Source organism: Rousettus aegyptiacus, unplaced genomic scaffold, assembly GCF_014176215.1.
Source record: "Rousettus aegyptiacus isolate mRouAeg1 unplaced genomic scaffold, mRouAeg1.p scaffold_m13_p_17, whole genome shotgun sequence".
NCBI classification, from domain to species: Eukaryota; Metazoa; Chordata; class Mammalia; order Chiroptera; family Pteropodidae; genus Rousettus; species Rousettus aegyptiacus.
The window spans coordinates 27,469,448-27,487,881 of NW_023416292.1; the positions used below are offsets into that span (position 1 = coordinate 27,469,448).

An 18,434-nucleotide genomic window follows, 5' to 3' on the forward strand; every position below is an offset into this window, starting at 1 on the left:
CCACCTCTGCCAAATGCCTGCCTTCCCCTCATTTCTCTGGTCCCAGCTGTCCTTCCCTTTGCCCAGCTCTCTGGAGCCCCTCCCTCCCAATCAGCATCTAACAAAAACTCTTTTGTGATTACATGCCTGGGGGACTTAATCTGAGTCAATTTGGCTTCTCCAGCTCTTGCTCAGCCGAGTCCAAGGTCTGCTCAGCGTTTCCAGTGCAGCGGCCAGCGGCCCTGCTGACGGAGAGGCCACGAGCTCCACCCCAGGGGGGTCGGGGGAGCTGACTGAGGACGACTGAGGACGGCTGGGCCACGCTCCCGCCCTCTCACTCCTGGGTCTTGTGCAAACCTATGAAGACCACGAAGACCAACCCAACGAGGAAAGCAAAGAGTATTTTATTTATTCAGAACTTGCTATGGCAAGCGCGTCGGTGCGGAGCCTCACGTGTTAGCAGAGACCGGACGGCAGGCGGGGTGGGAAAGCTCCCAGGGCACAAAGGGAGCTCCAGGTGTGGCCTCGGCGGGGGTCGCTGGCACCGGGAGGCCGTGGGCGGGCTGACCAGAACCTGGCATCCTGCGGGACTGGCTGGGGGTGTGTATTTGGTTTTCTCTGGTTGGTCCTAAGTTGAAGTGGGGACAAAAATTAAGGAAGCGGTCAGTGATGAATCAAGCCCTGGACGTTTTGAGTCAGTTCTTCCAGAAGGTATTGTTTCGCCTCCTGGATTGTTACTGGAGATAGTCTGACCTCCCGGGAGTCTTACAGATTCATAAGGTTTGTTCTAGATGAGGAGCCGGTTTCCTGGGCAGGTGGCTGCAGGTTGTGGGCCAGCGCCGCGCCTGTCCCTCCGGCCCGCTGGCGTGCTGGGTCCCGGTCGGCGGTGCAGAGCAGCCCTCGGGGGCTCGTCCCACTCTCCTCAAACACGCGGATGCCCTGGCGGGGGAGAATCGGCCAGGACTCCAGCTCCGTCTGCGGCGGCTCTCGAGGGGAAGGCATTCTCTGTGCAAAGACGGTGACAGGTGCAGTAAGGGGACCGGGCCTGGGCGCCCGGGGTGGGCAGCCGCCGGGGGCTAGCGACGGAGGCGAGACCGCCGTTTCTGCAGACCTGTGTGCTCCATGTCGCTCGGCTGGGTCAGGACGGCGAGTGGCGAGCCGGGAGTCGGATGGTCAGGACGGCCGTATGGCCAGCGCGGAAGTTCACGAGCGTGGCTGCTGCCGGCGGACGCGGACGGGGACTCGGGAAGGGGACTCGCAGGCGGGGGCACCGTGAGGAGGTCGCGGCTCTTCACCCGCAGAGCCACTGTGAGGCAGACACAGCACGTGTGAAGATGCTCCGCCGGTTGTGAAGGTTCCACTGGAGGAACCCTCCGGGAAGGGCCTCCCTCATCAAAACGAGGATCCGGAATGTACCTAGGCAGTAATAATAATAATAATAATAATAATAATAATAATAATAAATGAATCTGAGTCCGCGCAGAACCGCTCCAACAGTCCTAGGAGACAGTTACTATTCTGAGCTCTGTACTACCGATGAGAAAACCGGGGCACAGAGCAGTTAGGGAACCGGCCCAGGCTCACACAGGGAGTGCCAGAGGGGAGAGGAGGCTCAAATCGTGTGCTTTGCAGAAGATTAGTTGCTACTTCGCTCCCCTAAATGCTGCCTTTCTCCTTGAAAGTGTCTCCTGATGCATCACAAACTATGTAATAATAAAAAGTCAGCTCTTCCCAAGCGCCAGGTCCTAGGCGTTTGCAGGAATGAGCTCACTCGTCTTCACGACAGTCCTCTGGGACGAGGAACCGTGATTATCATTCCCAGTTTACAGAAGACGGAAGAGCCAAGTGGCATGGCCCAGGCCTCTGACCCCGGGGCCTGCACATCCATCACTGTGACGGGCCTGCTCCTGTCAACAAGCAGGGCCGTGCCGCCCATCGGTCCGGCCCTGCTCCACACAGTGGCCTGCGGCGAGGCGCCAACCCCGTCTGTGGGTCTCGCTTTTCTGGGTTGCATCCCCGCTTTGAGAATCTCGTGGAAGCTATAGACACTGTCCCCAGAAAAACACACACACACACACGCTGCACTCCGCACACACTCTGGGAACGTCACTGACCCCTTTCCGTGGCCAGTGGGTGACAAAGGGACTTCTGGGGTTAGGGCTCCAGGTAAGGGGTGCTCTCCAGTCTGGGAAGAAAAGGCCAACCTTTGAGTCCAGAAGGCTTCACTTACTGAGAGTAGAAACAGGGTTCTGTGTCCACCTTTCTTTCCTCCGCGGGGGACCAGGACAGAAAGCAGCCTGTCGGGAGGGCCCCCACCTGCTTCCCTCCCACACCCAGACAGCTCAGCGCGGCTGGAGCAAACCTCATCGTTCCGCTGATTTATGCCAATGCACGTTTGCAGTTTCTAATCCCAGCTGGGCTTTTAACACTACTTGGCACCCCTTACTGGTACCAGATAAACACACGCCCGGTTCCCACAGCGGCCGTCCCAACTCTTCTTTAATGATTCTTTGAGCTTGAAAAGTCTTCATTAGAAGCAGCACAACTGAACGAATTTTCATTCACATCCTCTCAGGTTCTTATCCAGTTTCTCCCACAAGTTGTGCTCTTGACTCTTTTACGTATTTGTTGATTTAAATAGTTATTTAGAAGTTCCCATGCCCAGCACTGGGTGGGGCTCTGTTCTCATGGAGCTTACGGCCCAGAGAGAAAGACCATCACCCAGCAAATAATCACAAATACCATGAGGCTCACTAAAGGGGAAGTAGAGACTATTATCGAATGTGCTGATGTGGGGGTTTCAGGAAGGCCTCCCCGAGGAAGTGACATTTAAAGCCGCGACTTGAAGGCTGATATGTCAGTGAGGAACGCTTCGGGCTACACACAGCAGACGACCAAACCGTGAAAGCATGAGGATGTTTATTTCCTCGAGAAGCAAAGGGCTCAGGGCTTTTCAAAGGCTCAACAGTATCAAGGGCCATGAGTTGACATTTCTGCCATTTTCTTGGCTTTTTCCGCAGTCATCATTCGGCCTCAGTCAGGGCTGCCGTGGATTCAAGTGTGACTTTCTTACATAACATCATTCCGAAACAAAGAAGAGAAAAAGGGCTCTGGTTCCCAAACGGCTCTCTCTAAAAATTCATCCACGAGTTCCCAGTTTTTCTTTTGTGTCTTTTTACCCTCAAGTGGGCCACATGCCCACCTTGGATAGGCAAAGAGGAAGGGCATTACTGTGACCGACGTGGACCTGTCGTGATGTATCCCACGGCGCAGTGAGGGCCCCACCTTCTCCGAAGACACTGCTCCTCCTGGACCCTTCAACTGAGGGTGAAAGGGACCACCAATTCTGGATGTGGAAGCCTAGGTAAGTCAAACAAACCCTCATACTAATAAAAGCTTTAAAAAAATAAAAAATCCCAAACGGTCATCTTAAAAGCATCAGAGAAGTTACGAGATGGGAGGAACTGCTGAATTGAGATGCTGCGTTACGGAACAGGACGGGAAAGTGGAGAAGCAAAGCCCTCGTGGACAGCTGCTTATGCCTGGGGTCTTTTTGTTCAGGAAAAGTCTGAGCCGCAATTCTGGTACCCTCAAGTGGCTAGGGTGAAATTTCGGAGGCAGAGTCCTGCCAAGAATGAGGACCTCAGTAAACACTCCTCTGCTCTGGGTGTGATGCCGAAAGGCTGCATGCTGGGAGGGAGAGACCCAGAAAATCTCAATCCCTGGACTTGATTTAAAGGGGTTCCTGCTTGCCCGCGCCTTGAGGAACCAGCAAAAAAATAAGTTCTCCTTAGAGGAAGACAATATTATCTTGAGACTCAAAGCATTTCTATAAATAATCTTTCAAAAACAAGGTCTAACAAAGTAACCCAAGGATATAAGATAGCGTGAATTGGAACAGTCAGTACAATAGATAATAAAAATAGACTCACAGGGTCTCCAGATATTGAAATTATCAGCATAGATTACAAAACAATTCTGCTTATATGTTCAAGGAATAGAAGCCAAGAATGGAAAATTTGGCTGGAACTAGTAACTTAAAAAAAAAGAGAGAGAGAGCATATTTAAACAGGAAAAAAAATGTAAAATCTGGAATTAAACCTCCAATAGCCCAAATTAGGAATGGAAACAGACAGTTTCAGCAGTACATTAGAAAGAGCAGAAGGGAAAATTAATGGACTGGAATATAGGTCAAAGAAAATACCCAGAATGACGCACAATGGAGTAAAAAGATAGAAAATGCAGAGGAGTAAGAGACACGAACATCACAATAAAAAGGTCTAAAATAGAGCTTCATAAGAAAGAAAAAAAGGAACATAGGCAAAAGTTGAAGGAAAAATGACTCAGAATTTTCCAGAATTGATGAAACACACCAAATCATACATTTAAGAATCCAAAAAATCCCAAGCAGGATTAAAGAACAAAAAAAAACCCCAAAAACTCCGTGGCCTTACACATTATAGTGAAACTGCAGGAAACCAAAGACAGGAAACAAAAAAAACAAATACAGTAAAAGCAGAAAACAGACAAATTACCTCCAAACACCACAACATTTGCAGGATTCACACTTCCTGATTTTAAAGCTTTCTATAATCGAGATAGTGTGGCATGGGCGGGCATAAGACATGCAGGCCAACGGGACAGAATTCAGGGTCCAGATTAAATCCTCGCATGTATGATCAACTGCATTTCCACGTGGGCGCCAAAAAGTCAGTGAGAGAACAAATGGTCTTTCAACAAATGGGTCTGGGACCACTGTCTATCCACACACAAATGAATGAAACTGGATCCCTCGCTCATGTCACGTAAGTGAACTGTATCTCAGTGAAGCAGTTGTGAAAAATTAACTTGAATGGGTCAAAGACTTGAGTGTAAGAGCTGATATTCTTCTAAAATTTTTAGAAGAAAACAAGGAGTAAAAAATAGCCCCGAATCGAAACAACCCAAATGTCCATCAGCTGATGAATGGGTAGGTAAAATGTGTGATATCCATAAAATGGAAACGTGTTCAGCATAAAAGAAACAAAGTGCTGATACCTGCTACGGTACGATGAACCTTGAAAACAGGATGCGAAGTAAAAATAAGCCATACACAAAGCCACGTATTGAACGATTCCCTTCATTTGAAATTTAAAGAAGAGGCGAATATCTACAGGGACGGAAAGTAGATTAGGGGGTGTCTAGGGTTGGCCGTGGGGGTGGATGGGGAATGAGGATGACAGCTCTCTTTCCAGGGTGACAAAAGTGTTCTAAAATTGATTGTAGTGATGGTTACAGAATTTTTGTGAATACGCTAAAAGCCTTTGAATTGTATACTTTAAATGAATCAGTCATATGGTGAGTGAATTACATCTTAGTGAAGGTGCTACCAAAAAAAAAAAAAAAAGAAAAAAGAAAGAACACAGAATAGGTATGTGGGACAAAGAGAAACTAATAAATTTAAATCCAAAAATATTGCTAATCAGATTAAATGTAAATGGACCAGTGAACCAGTTAAAAGACACTAGTTGTCTGACAGGGTTTTTTAAAATGTCATTGAACTCATTGGGGGTGACGTCGGGCAGCAACGTCCCCTACATTTCGGGGGCACACTTCTGTGACGCGACCTCCGTCTGTCGCATCCTGTGCTCACCACCAGCCTGGTCGCCTTCCGTCGCCATATATGAATTTTTAACATTCCAACTGTTTTACATCCAACTACACGTTCTAAAGAGGGACAGTTCGTACTCACAAAAAGGGACAGTTTATAATCGTAAAAATGATAGAAATGATCACATCACCAAGAAGATACAATTCTAAATATGTCGTACCTAATAACATGATCCCAATGTGTTTAAAGCAAAAATTAAAATGAATAAACATCCGAGCATAGGAGAGATTTTTCACACGCTCTTTCGGTAGACAAAATCAGTGAAGATATAGAAGGTTCGAATAACGCTATTAACTAACTTTACCAAATAAATATATAGAACATTATACCTAAAAAACTGAAAAATACACATTCCTCTCAAACACACATAGTATTTACGGTAACTGGCCGTAGACTAAGCCATACAACTGTTTTCAACAAATTCAAAGGATTGAAATCACTCAGAATTTATTCTTTAGCTACAGCGCAATTATGCTAGAAATAAAGACAAAAGGCTAGCTAGGAAACCTTGTATGTTTGGAAATAAAACAATATACTTCTAAATAATCCATGGATCGAAGAAGAAATTATAATGGCATTTAAAAGTCTGAACTTAATAATTTAAAAATGCTACATATTAAAAGTTGTGGGAGACAAGCTATTCTTTTGAGAGAAATTTATAGCCTTGCATAGTTACACAAGAAAAGAAGTAAAGCTGGAAACTAATGAAGTAAATATGCCTCAAAAATAAGTAAAAGGAACAGCAAATTAAACCTGATGGAATGTAAAAGGAAATAATAAGCTAAATCGAAAACATACACACGACACGACAAAAAGGAAACAGAAATTGGTTCTCTGAGAAGACTGAAGAAACTGATACACCTTTGGTGAGGTGAAAAGGAAAGAGAGAGAGAGAGAGAAGAGAAAGCATAAATGAACGCTCCCAGGGTAACTGTAGTTCCTCAGAACTTAAAAAGAAGCCAAGGGGATGTTATGCGGTTTATGCTAAAAGCATCTGAAAATCTGTATGACGTGGATAAATTCCCAAAGGGGAAAGAGTCAGTTTACGAAATTTTACCAAAGAAGAATAAATTCTGAATAGACCAATAACTTAAAAGAACTGAAATACGAGCTAAACATCTTGCCATGCCTCCTGTCTCCAGGACCTGTGAGTTTAATAATTCTTTTCCCAAGACTTTCTTCTTGTGACCTGACTGGCAATCTCATAAAAATCACAAAACACATAATCTTCATACCAAAGCCCGATAAAGACAGTATGAGGAAGGAAAATTACAGGTAAATCCCATTTATGAACGAGGACACAAAAATTCTAAACACAATATGAGGAAGGTGAATCCAGCAATACATAAAAAAATGATACATCATATCCAAGTTGTATTTATTATTATTTTAGTCATGCAAACTAATTTTAACATTTTAAAAAATCAGTGAATGGATTTACCACATTAATAAACCAAATAAGAAAAAAATCACCTCAATAGCTGGAGGAAAATTACTTAGTCAAATTCAAAATATATCTATGATATAAACTCTTAGCAAACTGAATAAAAGAGGACTTTCTTAATACAGTGACGGCTCCCTACCAAGCAGTAGCAGCAAACTACTCAGTGTTGAAATGCTGAAGGCTTTTTCCTTTGCGACCAGTGACTAACCACTGGATACCACTTTGGCATGAAGCGGATTGAAGCGACAAACGGCATCTCACAGATGCTGTGCGTTAGGAATTTGGAAGTGGCCTGAGCGGCTCTGGCTTGGGGGTCTCTGGGGAGGTTTTAGTCCAGAAATCGGCTGAGCCGCATCCTCCGAAGGCTTGACTGGGGCCAGAGGCTCCTTCAAGGTCGCTCGCATGGCTGTCAGCAGGAGGCCTGGGTTCTTGTCATTGGCTGGAGTCCTCGGTTTCGTACCATGTGGACCCCTGCTCACAAGACGGCAGCTGGCTTCCCCCAGAGCCAGTTTCCAAGAAAGGCGGACACCACTATGTCCTTTATGCCCTCGCCCCAGAAAGGACACACCACCGCCTCTGCCATGCTCAACTGGTCACACAAACAACAGGAGAAAGGACGACACGGGGTGCGAACGCCAGCAGGTCGGGCTCCCGGGGCCACCTCGGGGGCTGGCTACCACCATCGGGAAGGAGAGAAGGTCAGGACACCTTCGATCTCTGCTTCCCATCAACATCACTTGGAGGTTGTCCAGGGTAGTAAAAAAAGAAAAGGAAATAAGAGGCAAAAGGATTAGAACGAAGAAACAGAACTATGGGTATTCCCGGCGGATGCGACCGTGGCACAGAACACCAGCCGAGAGGCACCTACCCGCCCCCCACAAACCCCACAGCCGCCTCTGGGCCTGAGCCTGGGCCCCTGCCCTGCAGTTTTCCAAAAACCAATTCCACCGGAAAAGAGTTAGGTCCTAGGCGGTGCGCAAGGCTGTCCTGAAAAGGCTGACAGATAGGAAAAGAGAAACCTTCAGAAGACAAAGGGAAAAAAGTCTAAACAACGTAAAAAGGAAGCAAAAGAGAGTTAAGTGAAACCAAACAGAGGCCGGTATGTGAAGACACCTCAACGAAAAGCGAGCGGGAGGAGAGGCGGGAGAGGGCGCGGGGAGCAGCGGGAGCAGGGAAAGCCAACCCTGGGGCGTTTCGCACCAGGGCCCAGGCGTCCTTGCACCCGCCCTTCAAGAAGGTTATAAAACTACTCCATCAACGCATGGTTTCAGTAGCCCTGGAAACAAATTTTTAGGTTGTTTTTGGTAGCGAAAAACCTTAAAACAAATTTTCAAGGAGGAAGAAATGCTACCTGACATCATAGTTTTTTACGAATTTACATTAAGTATGAACTTTTTTTTTTTTATGAGGCTGCAGATTTTTCTGTGCAACCATAAATTAGCTGCATACTGAATTAAAGGAGACTTTTATCGTCCTGAGTGGAAACTTAAAATTTCATAGGCAGGGAAGGAGGGGGTAGTTTTTTAACAGACAAACATTTTGATGAAATAAAAAACATAAACCAATGGCAATTTAGAATCATAATCATGCATTTAACATGTCTTAAACATTTTTAAATGGTCTCCCTTCTATATCCTAGTTTAAAAAAATAACTCAAAGCTTAATCCGCTTATCATATCATTCAAGTGTACCATTCAATATTTTCAGTAAATTTACTAAGTTGTATAACCATCACCGTAAATCGGTTTTAAAACATTTTCATGACTCTAATGAGATCCGTCATCAGCCCTATTCCTCCCCTCTTACCTCAGGCAACCACTAATCCATCTCTATAGTTTTGCCTTTCCTGAGTTTCATATACACAGAATCATACAATGATTCTGAGCATAATGTTTTTATGGCATGTACCGACCTGTATTTTGTTTAATTGCTGAATTATATTCCATTGTATGAACATACCACCTTTTTTCTGTTTCCAGGTGATGAACATTTTGGATGTTTCCAATTTGGTTTCCATCGTGATTATAAATAATGCTGCTAAGAACATCTGTGTGCAACTCCTTATGCGGATATGCTTTCGTTTCCCTTGGGTGGATACCAAAGAGTGAAGTTACTGGGTCATACGGTAAATGGATATTTAACCTTTTGAGAAACCACCAGTTTTCCAAAGCAACTATACCACTTTTTTATTCCCATCAGCAATGTCTGAAGCTTCCCGTTTCTCCTCAACCTTGTCAACATTTGTTATTGTGTCTTTTTAATTATGGCCATTTTAGTGGGTAGAAATAGTACCTTGATTTGCATGACCTAATCATTAATGAAATTGAGCATCTTATCACTTGCTTATTAACTTTTTTTTTTTCATATATATCTTTTAGGTAAAAGGTCTATTGTTGTGCTCAGTTTTTGATTGTTTTTGTTTATTATTGAGGTAGATGAGTTCTGGATATTCTCTTCTGGACATACAGCCATGAGATCAGTGGAACTGTCTCTTAAACAACTCTCCTTGTGTGCTGGCTGGAAAATTACTGCTTGGCTATGTCCATGGGAACATAGGCTGTCGTCCATAGGAACATAACATTCCAACAATAAAATTTCTGCTGCACCCACGCTTGCACACCCAATCTGTGGGTCGACAGGTAGTGAATAGAAACAAAATAGACCTTTGTGTTTAGACAGAACGAAGAATGGAATTTGGGGTTTATAAACCCTGTACCTCTACATTTCACTGCTGCTTAATCTGGGGTCTGCATACCCCTGGCAGACCCAGCTGGCTGAATAAAGAGTGTGTTTCCTATAACTCACTGTTTTCTGGTGGGCCGTGTGCCTATCGGGGGCTGGTGGATGCCCCTCTCAGGATGACGTGCTAGACTAACATCTCTTACTGGTAGTCTAGTGTTTCCTAATAATGTTGATAATGCGTGAAGGCTTGAAAATTTTTACTATGTGGCATGTATAATAATAAAATTGAAAAAATTAGATTAACATTGTCTGCATTTCCTATGGCTACTTCATCCCTGTACCCCTAACAAAGTGCTAGATCTCAGCGTTCCTAACAGGTTAGTGACACAGTTTGCACCTGGGAACCAACCAGTCCCTGTCTCCGCCCTCTCTCCAGCTCATCTATTCCTATCCACCTATCTGTCCACCTAATTTATCTGTAAAACTCTGTTCACATCACTTTTCTTTCTCAGTCCTTCACAGGTGCTTACTCCCAGGTGGCATGACTTCTATGGTCCTTCAAGATCTTCCAGGAAGCATGAGTAAGCCTAAATCTGTAACCTCTGCCTAGCTGCTCCCCCACACCATTTTAACTACTTAGTGGCTCTTCGAATGTGCCAACCACACTTTCTGCTTTACGCCCTCCTCTGAGAAGACCTCCCTGAAAGCCAGGCTTGGTGTCTCCCACTAGATAATATGTCTGTCATTAGATATTCAAATTTCCACGTAGCTAAAAATCCTTCGGGAGGTGTTTCCATCTTCTTTATAGCCGGAATGCTTTGCACCCTTCCTAACACAAAACAGACACTAGTCTACTTTAGCTGAACTTTACATACAACCAGGGCTTTGTAAATCCCTTTTTCTTCCAGCAAAACCCTAATCAAGCTTACATTCTTCCATGAAGCTGTCCCGGGCCCCTCCAAGTAGTTTGGGGCTCTGACTCCCTTTATCCACCGCACTTAGCTTAATAAATTATATTCTAATAGCTTATCTCTACAACTAACTTCAGTAAACGGTGACACTTTCAGCTTTTGTTGCTAACTAACAGCAATCCTGCTCTTGCTTCCCGGCTCCATCCAAAGCCACTTTCTCCACTGACTCGTTCGCACACACCCACAGAGAGAGGTCAGCTCACGATGCTGATACTCTTTCGTCACGGCTGCGTGCCCCTGTGTCCCCGGCTCCCTTCCTCTCCTCCCTGGAATCCTGGGACGGTGGGCCTACCCGTCTCGAACTTCCCCTGCAGGACTTGAAGCTGTGCTTTATAATGTGGCCTATCTCCGGGAAGCTCCGGGAGGGACAGAGCCCTTCGGAGATGTCTTCTTCTGCGGACCCGACGCGCGTCAGTCCGCCGGCCCCGGCTCCGCCCCTTCCCGGGAGCTCTTTCCGACCCGAGCACCAAAGACGGACGAGCGGGTGGGCGGGGGAAAGAGCCGGTCCCGCCTTCCCCCGCCCAGTCCCTGGGTCCTAGCGTCCGTCGGAGCGACGCCGGACGTCCGCGCAGGCGCAGGGACGCACTTGGCGCGCACGACGCACGCGCGAGGCCGAGGTCGCCCGGGCCCGGGGGCGGGGCTTCCGGCGCAAGGGCGGGACCCAGCGGGGCTCTCGCCCGCTTACTGGCCCTTGTGCTGACGGACTGGAGAAGGAACCGCTAAGACGCTGCCTGATCAGAAACAGCTATCGGGGCAACACATCAATGAATAAATAAACAAAAGCATGTGGAGGAGGAGAGGCGGGAGCGGCGGTGCTGTCTTGGGAGATGTTGTGGCTCAGCTTGTTCCTGGCTGGGGCAGGACGGTGGGCTTTGGTTCACCCTGTTCTGCCCTATCCGGGATCGGGGAAGTCCCTCCATCTGGACTGTTGTCCCGGCAGCGGAGTCACAGCTGACTCGTCCCCACGGGTCCCCGAGTCTTCATTCTGGTTCTTTCAGCTCCGGTTTCGGGGGGTGGGGCAGCCTCAAAGGCCTGGAGACTCCCGCTACCCTGTGGTCCAGCTCAGGTCTGGCAGCTACAGCCGCCTCCCTTCGGCATTGGCGCGACGCTGTCCGAGCTGGCCTCCCTGGTTCCAGCCTGGCCGGCTGCCGGCTAGACTTTGTAAAAGGCAAATCTGAACACATCCCCTGCCTGAAACCGCTGGTGCCCTCGCGGGCGAAGGCGCCAAGATCCACTTTAAAACCTGTGGACGGGGCATTCGTGGTGAGCTCCCGCTTATCTTTCCAGCCCCATCTGGGAAGTACAAACACCACCAAAGAGTCAGGCCCTTTCAGCCTTCGTGCTTCTACAAGAGTTGTCCTGCCTGCCCGAGCCGTACCTCTCCCCGTGTGCCCTCTACTTCTCTCCCAGGGAAGATCCGACCTCACCTGGGGCCTTATCCAGGGCAACTGTACTGTCCCCTGCCCTACTCCCACCTCCGGGCCCTGAGCTTACGGGCGCACTGGAAGCCCTATACCACGCCTGCTCGGCTCCTGGAATGCGAGCGACCTCATGGAAGGGACTGTGTGTCCCTGTCTAGCACAGTGGACATCCATAGTTCAATAGATGGATAATGAATGAATCAACGCATGGTCTCCAAGAATCAAAAGTGAAGGTTAAAATATAGCAGGTAGGAAGGGCTGTGTCATTTGGAGGCCTCACCAAAAACATGAACCATATCTTTTTTGTCTCTGAATCCTCCAAGGTAGCTAACAAGGTGACATTCCTTTTTAAATGTGAATAAATTCAAGATGACAAATAGTGAAGTTAAGCCATTTAGTTATGGTTCCATCACAGCCTGTGGAACATTTCTGCTCAGTCAGTGGGGGCAGGCAGGGCGGTGGACCTCAGGGGCCCATCGTGAAGAAAATCCCAGCAGGTTTAGGAGGGCGTGTTTGCATTGTAAGATGTTACAGAGAACAAGCATGCCAAATCCCAGAGGTGTTTACTGTCATGAGTGTTCCAGGAGGGTGGGGTGGGGTGGGGTTCCCCCAATCCGATCCTCCAAGGCTCTGGGGTGACTCACTCTTCCTTGGACTCAGGGGTGGGGCTGGTATTTGTTCCCCGAGTTGGATTCTGCTCCCCCTGGCCCTCGGTTTCCTCAACGTTTCCAGCCACTAGAGCCACATTCCTCAGATAATTAGTGTTGAAGCAGTTGGTCTGTTCATCCCCAAGATTCAATTTACAGCAGAAGGCAGAGTCTCGCCAGAAGTTGCGTCGGGCACCACAGAGGTCATCGATGAAGGCTGCTTTCTGATGGATGAGAAGAGTAAAGCAGCAATGGGGGAGGGGGTTGCCAGAGGTCAGGCCTGGATACTTGGGTGCCCAAAGTACCCCTTCCCTCGGCTTCTACTGCTCTCTGCCTGGATCCCTTCTTGGGACCCAGAGAGACTGCACGGCTGCCTTGTACAACTAGATTTCCAGTGACGGACAGATGTGCACATCCAGAAATGCCCAAAGCCTGAGACCCGGTGAAGGCATCGTAGGAACTTAGTGATGGGGAACAGGTCAGGTCAGGAATGAGGACTTCTGGATCCAAGGAAAAAGACCTCCCCCACTATCCTCACTATTTCTGTGGGCTGGTTTGAGGTACTGAAGGAAGGCGAAGGCGTGGCCTGTGGTTCCAGCGGCCTCCTTCCCCACCTCCCCCGCATTCCTGTGGAGACTGTGACTCTTCAGGCCCACGCTCACCTCTTCCTCAGCACAGCAGGCCTGCTCGGGGAGTGGCAGGTCACAGCAGCTGGCAGTCATGTTGCGGATGAGCCCAGGAATATGTTTACTGTATTGGTGGGAAGGAGGCGGGGTCAGGGCCTTCGGGAGAACCCCCAGGCAATAGAAATGGGGCTTGGAGACCAAGATTTTGCTCCTCCCAAGACAGCCCCTGAGGTGGGGGGAGGTTTTGGGAAGGGAAGTGAGTTGGGGGAAAGGTGGGCAAGACTCACTGTTTGGTGAGAACTTTTTGGTTTCCACAGAGATAGCCCATGAGGTTGGGGGTGATTCGGCTGAGGTCAATGGTCAAGATGTCCCGGTCATAGTAGGGGAAGGGAGCCCGACTGGCAAAGCAGTCGTCGCGGGCAGGGCTGGGCGGGTAGTGACAGCATGAGTGGTGACGGGTCTTGATGCCCTGCTCCTGGTCACAGTACCTGTCGAGGGCGTCCTCCCACTGTGGGCGGACGAGAGGGGGTCAGACGCCTGGACACCTGGCCCCTCCCTCCTGCCCCTCTGCTTCCCTTGTCGCCCCACACTGTGAGGTTGAGCGACTGCCAGCCCCAGATGCCAAAAGGGAAGGGCAGAGAACTGGAGGGCGAGGAGGCAGCTGGGCGTGTGGGCTTGGGAAGGGGGCGGGTGGAAGCACAGGTGGCGTTCGGAGCCGGCCACGGGACATGAGCCGGAATGGCAGGCGGAGGGGGTCAGGCGAGGTCAGAGCTGGACGAACGGACGGCAGACAGGTGCCCGTGCGGGAGCGTGGGTGGACGAGGCTAGGGGCGCAGGATGAAGGCTGCAGACGAACAGGTTCTGATGACGGACACAGCGCACGGACGGACATTCACAAGTGGACGGACGGCTAGACGAGCTCGCAGCGGGGAGGCGCGTGCAGGAGCGGACCGGCGGGTTCGGAAGTCAGAGGTGGGTGGGCGGACAGGCTCTCGGGGGGCCGAGACGCCCACTTACAGCCTTCCGGGCACAGGTGTGGTTGCTCCCCGGCCGGCAGCAGCGCTGGAACTCGCCCTCCAGCCGGGTCAGAGCCTGCAGCTGCCTTTGGACGGGGTCAGTAGCCGGGAGGCTGCGGGGCACTGAGCGGAAGCGTCTCAGGTGGCAGATGTTCTTGATATTGTCCAGCGTGGGCTCCCCGGGGGGGAAGGGCAGCTCGGGGCCCAAGGACAGCGCCGGCGGGCGGCCCGAGCAGGCCCGGGGCTTGTAGTGTGGCCGGGGAGCTTCCTCCTGGAAGCAGGACAGCCGAGCCTCCCCCTGCCGTCTGCAGCACCAGTGGGGTCGGGTCTTAACCGAGAACTCGGCCTCACAGAACTGGGTCATTGCGTCCTCCCACTGGAGCAAGAGGGGCGGGTCAGCCCAGCGGCCACTGCGCGCCCTCCTGTCCCCCTCCCAGGCTCCAGAAAAGGACCCCGGGCCGGTGGATGAGGAAGCAGCAGCGGCTGGCCCTGCTCTCTGGCACACTAGGGAGGCCCAAGAGAGGGCCGACGAGAGGGACCTGCGGTTCCCGCACACCCAGGCCCAGGCCCCTAGCCCTTAAAACGCACACGTCCTGTCTGGGCTTCAAAGGACACCCCCAGGATCAAGAGCCCAACCCTCACCACGAGTTTAGCGCAGTCCAAGCGGTTCATGTAGTTTTGACAGCGGCAGCAGCGGGAATATCCAGTCTCCAGCAAATTGAGGGTGTCGCCCTGGCGACTAAGGTGGGAGTGGCCAGACTGAGGCAGGTTCCAAGGGCCATACACCACGTGCTGACGCGTAGGAAGGCAGATCTGGTCCATGTTGTCGGGGGAAGGCCGCCCAGGGGGGAAGTCATCCAGCCGGTGGCCCCAGCCCCCTCGGGGTCGGCCCTGTGGGCAGTGCTGGGCTGAATTCGAGGAGGACTCAGGCTCTGCAGGAACATGGTGCGTGGAGGAAGCCGAATCTTCTAGAATGGGGAAGACAGCGGGGAACATGTGGAGGGACAGAGAGAGGCTGGATGAGTTGGGAAGGATACGGGGAGAAGAAGAAATGAATTTGAGGCTCTCACCTTCAGGTTCGGTGGCAGAAAGGAAAAGAGACTTGAGTCATGAAAGATGTCACCCTTACAGAGACCCCCCAAATCAAGACCGCTCCCTGCACTGCTTTCCAAGGCTCGGGCTCCCTGCCGCACTCCCGGGGGTCCTGAGCACTAAAGCAGGGGGACAGACAGACAGATCACAGCTGTCACTCACCCTCTTGCTGCTTATGTGGGAAGGTCTCCTTCTGAACTGGCGCGGGGGAGTCTACTAGGTAGAAAAGATATTTGAGTAAAAATCATGTCAGCATGGGCCTCTAGGTGAGGGAGGACCTGGCTAGTTCGCATGCATAAAAAGGAACTCGACCCAGAAGCAAGTGAAAATAAATGCTATTTTTATGCCATTTAATCTCATAACTTTATAAAAATAAGTATTATTCCCCCAAACCAAGGCTAGGGGAGGTAACTTACCCGAAGTTACACAGCTAGTGAGTGGCAAAGCCCCAAAGCCACAGGCAGGCGGGAGGGGAGGTCGAGAGGAGAGCGAGTCACTTACGTTCCTTCTGCTCGATAGGCAGGTGGGGAGCGGGCATCTCCTTCTGGAGGGGTATCTCTTTCTGGAGGGGTATCTCTCTCTGGAGGGGCATGGCTTCCCGAGGGTGCAGGTGATCCTGGGCATGGTTTCCTGAAGCAGAAGGGGACCCCGAGGGTGAGGGCGGTAAGGAGCAAGGGTCGCACTGAAGGCAGTAAGACCTCAGTGGGCCAGAGGCCAGGCAATGGGCGAGCACCCACCTTCCTTTTTCACAGAGAGTTGGGGAGGGGGCAGCTCTTCCTCCTGGACAAAGCCGGCTTCCTGCGAGGGAGGGGGCTGCACTACAGAACAGGGGGGGAGCCGTGAGCGTGCCTCTGCCCATGCCTGCCAGGGGCGGGGCGAGGCTTCTTTCCCCTCCCGGGCAGCAGAGGGGCGTGTGTGTGTGTGTGTGTGTGTGTGTGTGTGTGTGTGTGTGTGTGTGTTGGGGGCGCTGGTGTGAGCTGAGAAGGGTACGGGGTGGGCTTACCTTCACTCTGTGCCTCAAATTGAGGGCCATGCTGAGGGGTGTCAGGGTGATCCACAGGGAGAGCCCGGGTCCGGGGTGGGGACGGGGGTGCGGCATAGCCCACTGGAGGCAAGCGGGGAGATGGTCAGAGCCTAGAATTCCTCCCTGGGCCCCGGCCCCAGCCAGTCTCTCGATCTCTTACCTTCCTGAAGGTACTCTGGCCCCAGCTCCCTCTGCCCTGAAGCCGTGGAGGCTGGAGTGAGGAAGGACAAGTCAGGGGTGGTTCTGAGGGGCCCTTCCTGGCCCCCAGCGTGGGATGAGGAGGCAGGAGAAGTCAAGAGTGGAAGACAGACAACGGCGACACCGAAGGCCCTCTGTATTGCTCCCGTCTCACGTCCCCACATCCGCCCCCAGCACACGTAGCTGTGGACCACTGGTTCTGAGAAAGCCTGCGATAGATGCCCCGACAGTCCCCGCTTACCGGGCTCAAAGCCACGGGGCCCCCAGGTCTGGGCCTAAAGGGAATGTGAGGATGGGCGGGGTGGGGGGTGGAGGCCCTCATCTCTGTCAGCATCTTTACCCCAGGGCTTCTGGGCTCTCCTGCCTGAGGCCTCTCTGCCATGATGCGTCCCCGGATCTCGGAAGTCCCACCCTTAAACCGGTTGGAGCCTCACCTGTCCACTTGTCCCGCCACCCTCCTACTGTAGCCCCTATCGACACCTTTGGGCCTCTGCTCAGGAGCCCGCCCAGAAGCCAAAGTGCTTCCCCTTGAGCTGGTCCCAGACCCTCCTTAGTTTAGGGCTCAGTTTAGGAGCGGATGAATCAGGGCCATGGCAAACCATCCCACAGCCAGGGGGAAAGGAAGGGCAGTCGCGGGAGAGGATCCAGGAGGGACAATGAGGCGGAGCCTTACAGAGATACAGGCTAGATCTGTGATGCTCTGAACAGTTTCCCTCGGCAGCGTTTTTGCTCAGCGTCCAAGCAGATAACGTGCGTGCTAGGCAGAGAGTGGCTGTATCTGGTCCCCTGTGGATGGACACCCTCTCAACTCCTCTCCTAGCCAGGCAGTGAGTGAGTCCGTCAAGACTCTCTGGTCGTGAGCAGCCTGGGGGGCCCCTTCTTCCTCCGCCCTCCCTAGTAGATCCCAGATCTGTCCCCCTCAGAGGACCGCCGCTCTGTGAACCTGCCTCCCCCTCTCCCCCCAGGGGTTGCCCTTTGACACCAATTTTGTGCTTCTTGGCAGTAATCTCTAGGGACCATCTCTAGCAGCAGCAACCTGGCCACTTCCCTGAGCTCCTGGCTCGCCCTCCCGGAGCCCAGGCCCACCTTGGGCCTCCCCAGAAACAGGAAGCCGAATGGAGACTCACCCTATTGGTGCTGAGCCACCTCAGATGACTGGACCCAGGCCTCAGGCCCATGCTGTCCAGAACCCCTTCCCAAGTGCCGACTCCAATCCCAGCTCACCTTTCTCGGAGGCTACATAAGCAACAGCCAAACAGGCCAAGACCAAGGCTGCTCTGGGCATGGTCCCCATCTCGGGGCAAGGACCGGGTGGTGGCCACCCAGGAGGTGGGTCCCCACAGGCAGATCTAGATTGGAAGGGCCGGGCTGCTGGGAGCCTGCTTCTCTGGTTGCTGTCTCGGCTGTTGTGAGCTCCAGGGCCGGGTCCTTCCCCTTTATATATGGCCAGGCGCCACCAGCTCCCGCCCCCCTCAGCTTCCGGCCTGACTCAGTCCGGCCACTCCTCCCCAGCTCAGCCCGAAGCCTCCTGACAGGATTGAGAGGAATGGGGGTAATGAGAGGTGAGCATTCTTCCAACCTCAAGGAAGACCAATCTGAGAATCAGGGAGCAAGAGGTGTCTGAGAGCTTATTTTGTGCCTCAGTTTCTCCTTTTGCATGTGGAGAAGGGGTCTGGAGTCTGCT

General features: G+C 51.3%; 1 protein-coding gene and 1 long non-coding RNA gene across 7 annotated transcripts; both read right to left on the reverse strand.

The window, feature by feature from the left end:
* Positions 1 to 364: 364 nt before the first annotated feature.
* On the reverse strand, positions 365 to 11,185 carry LOC107499015. Of its 3 annotated transcripts, none has more exons than XR_004955223.1 (3): positions 2,094 to 11,185; positions 1,091 to 1,395; positions 365 to 984 (listed from the first exon to the last, which is right to left on the reverse strand). It is a non-coding gene; the product is annotated as an uncharacterized LOC107499015 (long non-coding RNA). The 3 variants fall into 3 exon arrangements; XR_004955224.1 differs by having other exon boundaries at positions 365 to 607; positions 749 to 1,395; XR_004955222.1 differs by having other exon boundaries at positions 365 to 1,395.
* A 1,342-nt stretch (positions 11,186 to 12,527) lies between these two features.
* On the reverse strand, positions 12,528 to 18,174 carry ECM1 (extracellular matrix protein 1). 4 transcript variants are annotated; one of them, XM_016122765.2, is made up of 11 exons: positions 17,975 to 18,174; positions 16,713 to 16,763; positions 16,532 to 16,633; positions 16,266 to 16,346; positions 16,030 to 16,158; positions 15,691 to 15,741; positions 15,079 to 15,404; positions 14,438 to 14,812; positions 13,708 to 13,928; positions 13,457 to 13,544; positions 12,528 to 13,018 (listed from the first exon to the last, which is right to left on the reverse strand). In XM_016122765.2, exons 1-11 carry the CDS (start codon positions 18,042 to 18,044, stop codon positions 12,788 to 12,790), a joined length of 1,725 nt encoding a protein of 574 aa, XP_015978251.2. In that variant the 5' UTR covers positions 18,045 to 18,174; the 3' UTR covers positions 12,528 to 12,787. The 4 variants fall into 4 exon arrangements, with proteins under 4 accessions (XP_015978251.2, XP_015978250.2, XP_015978252.2 ...); XM_016122764.2 differs by having other exon boundaries at positions 15,691 to 15,744; XM_016122766.2 differs by lacking the exon at positions 16,713 to 16,763 and having other exon boundaries at positions 15,691 to 15,744.
* Positions 18,175 to 18,434: the final 260 nt, after the last annotated feature.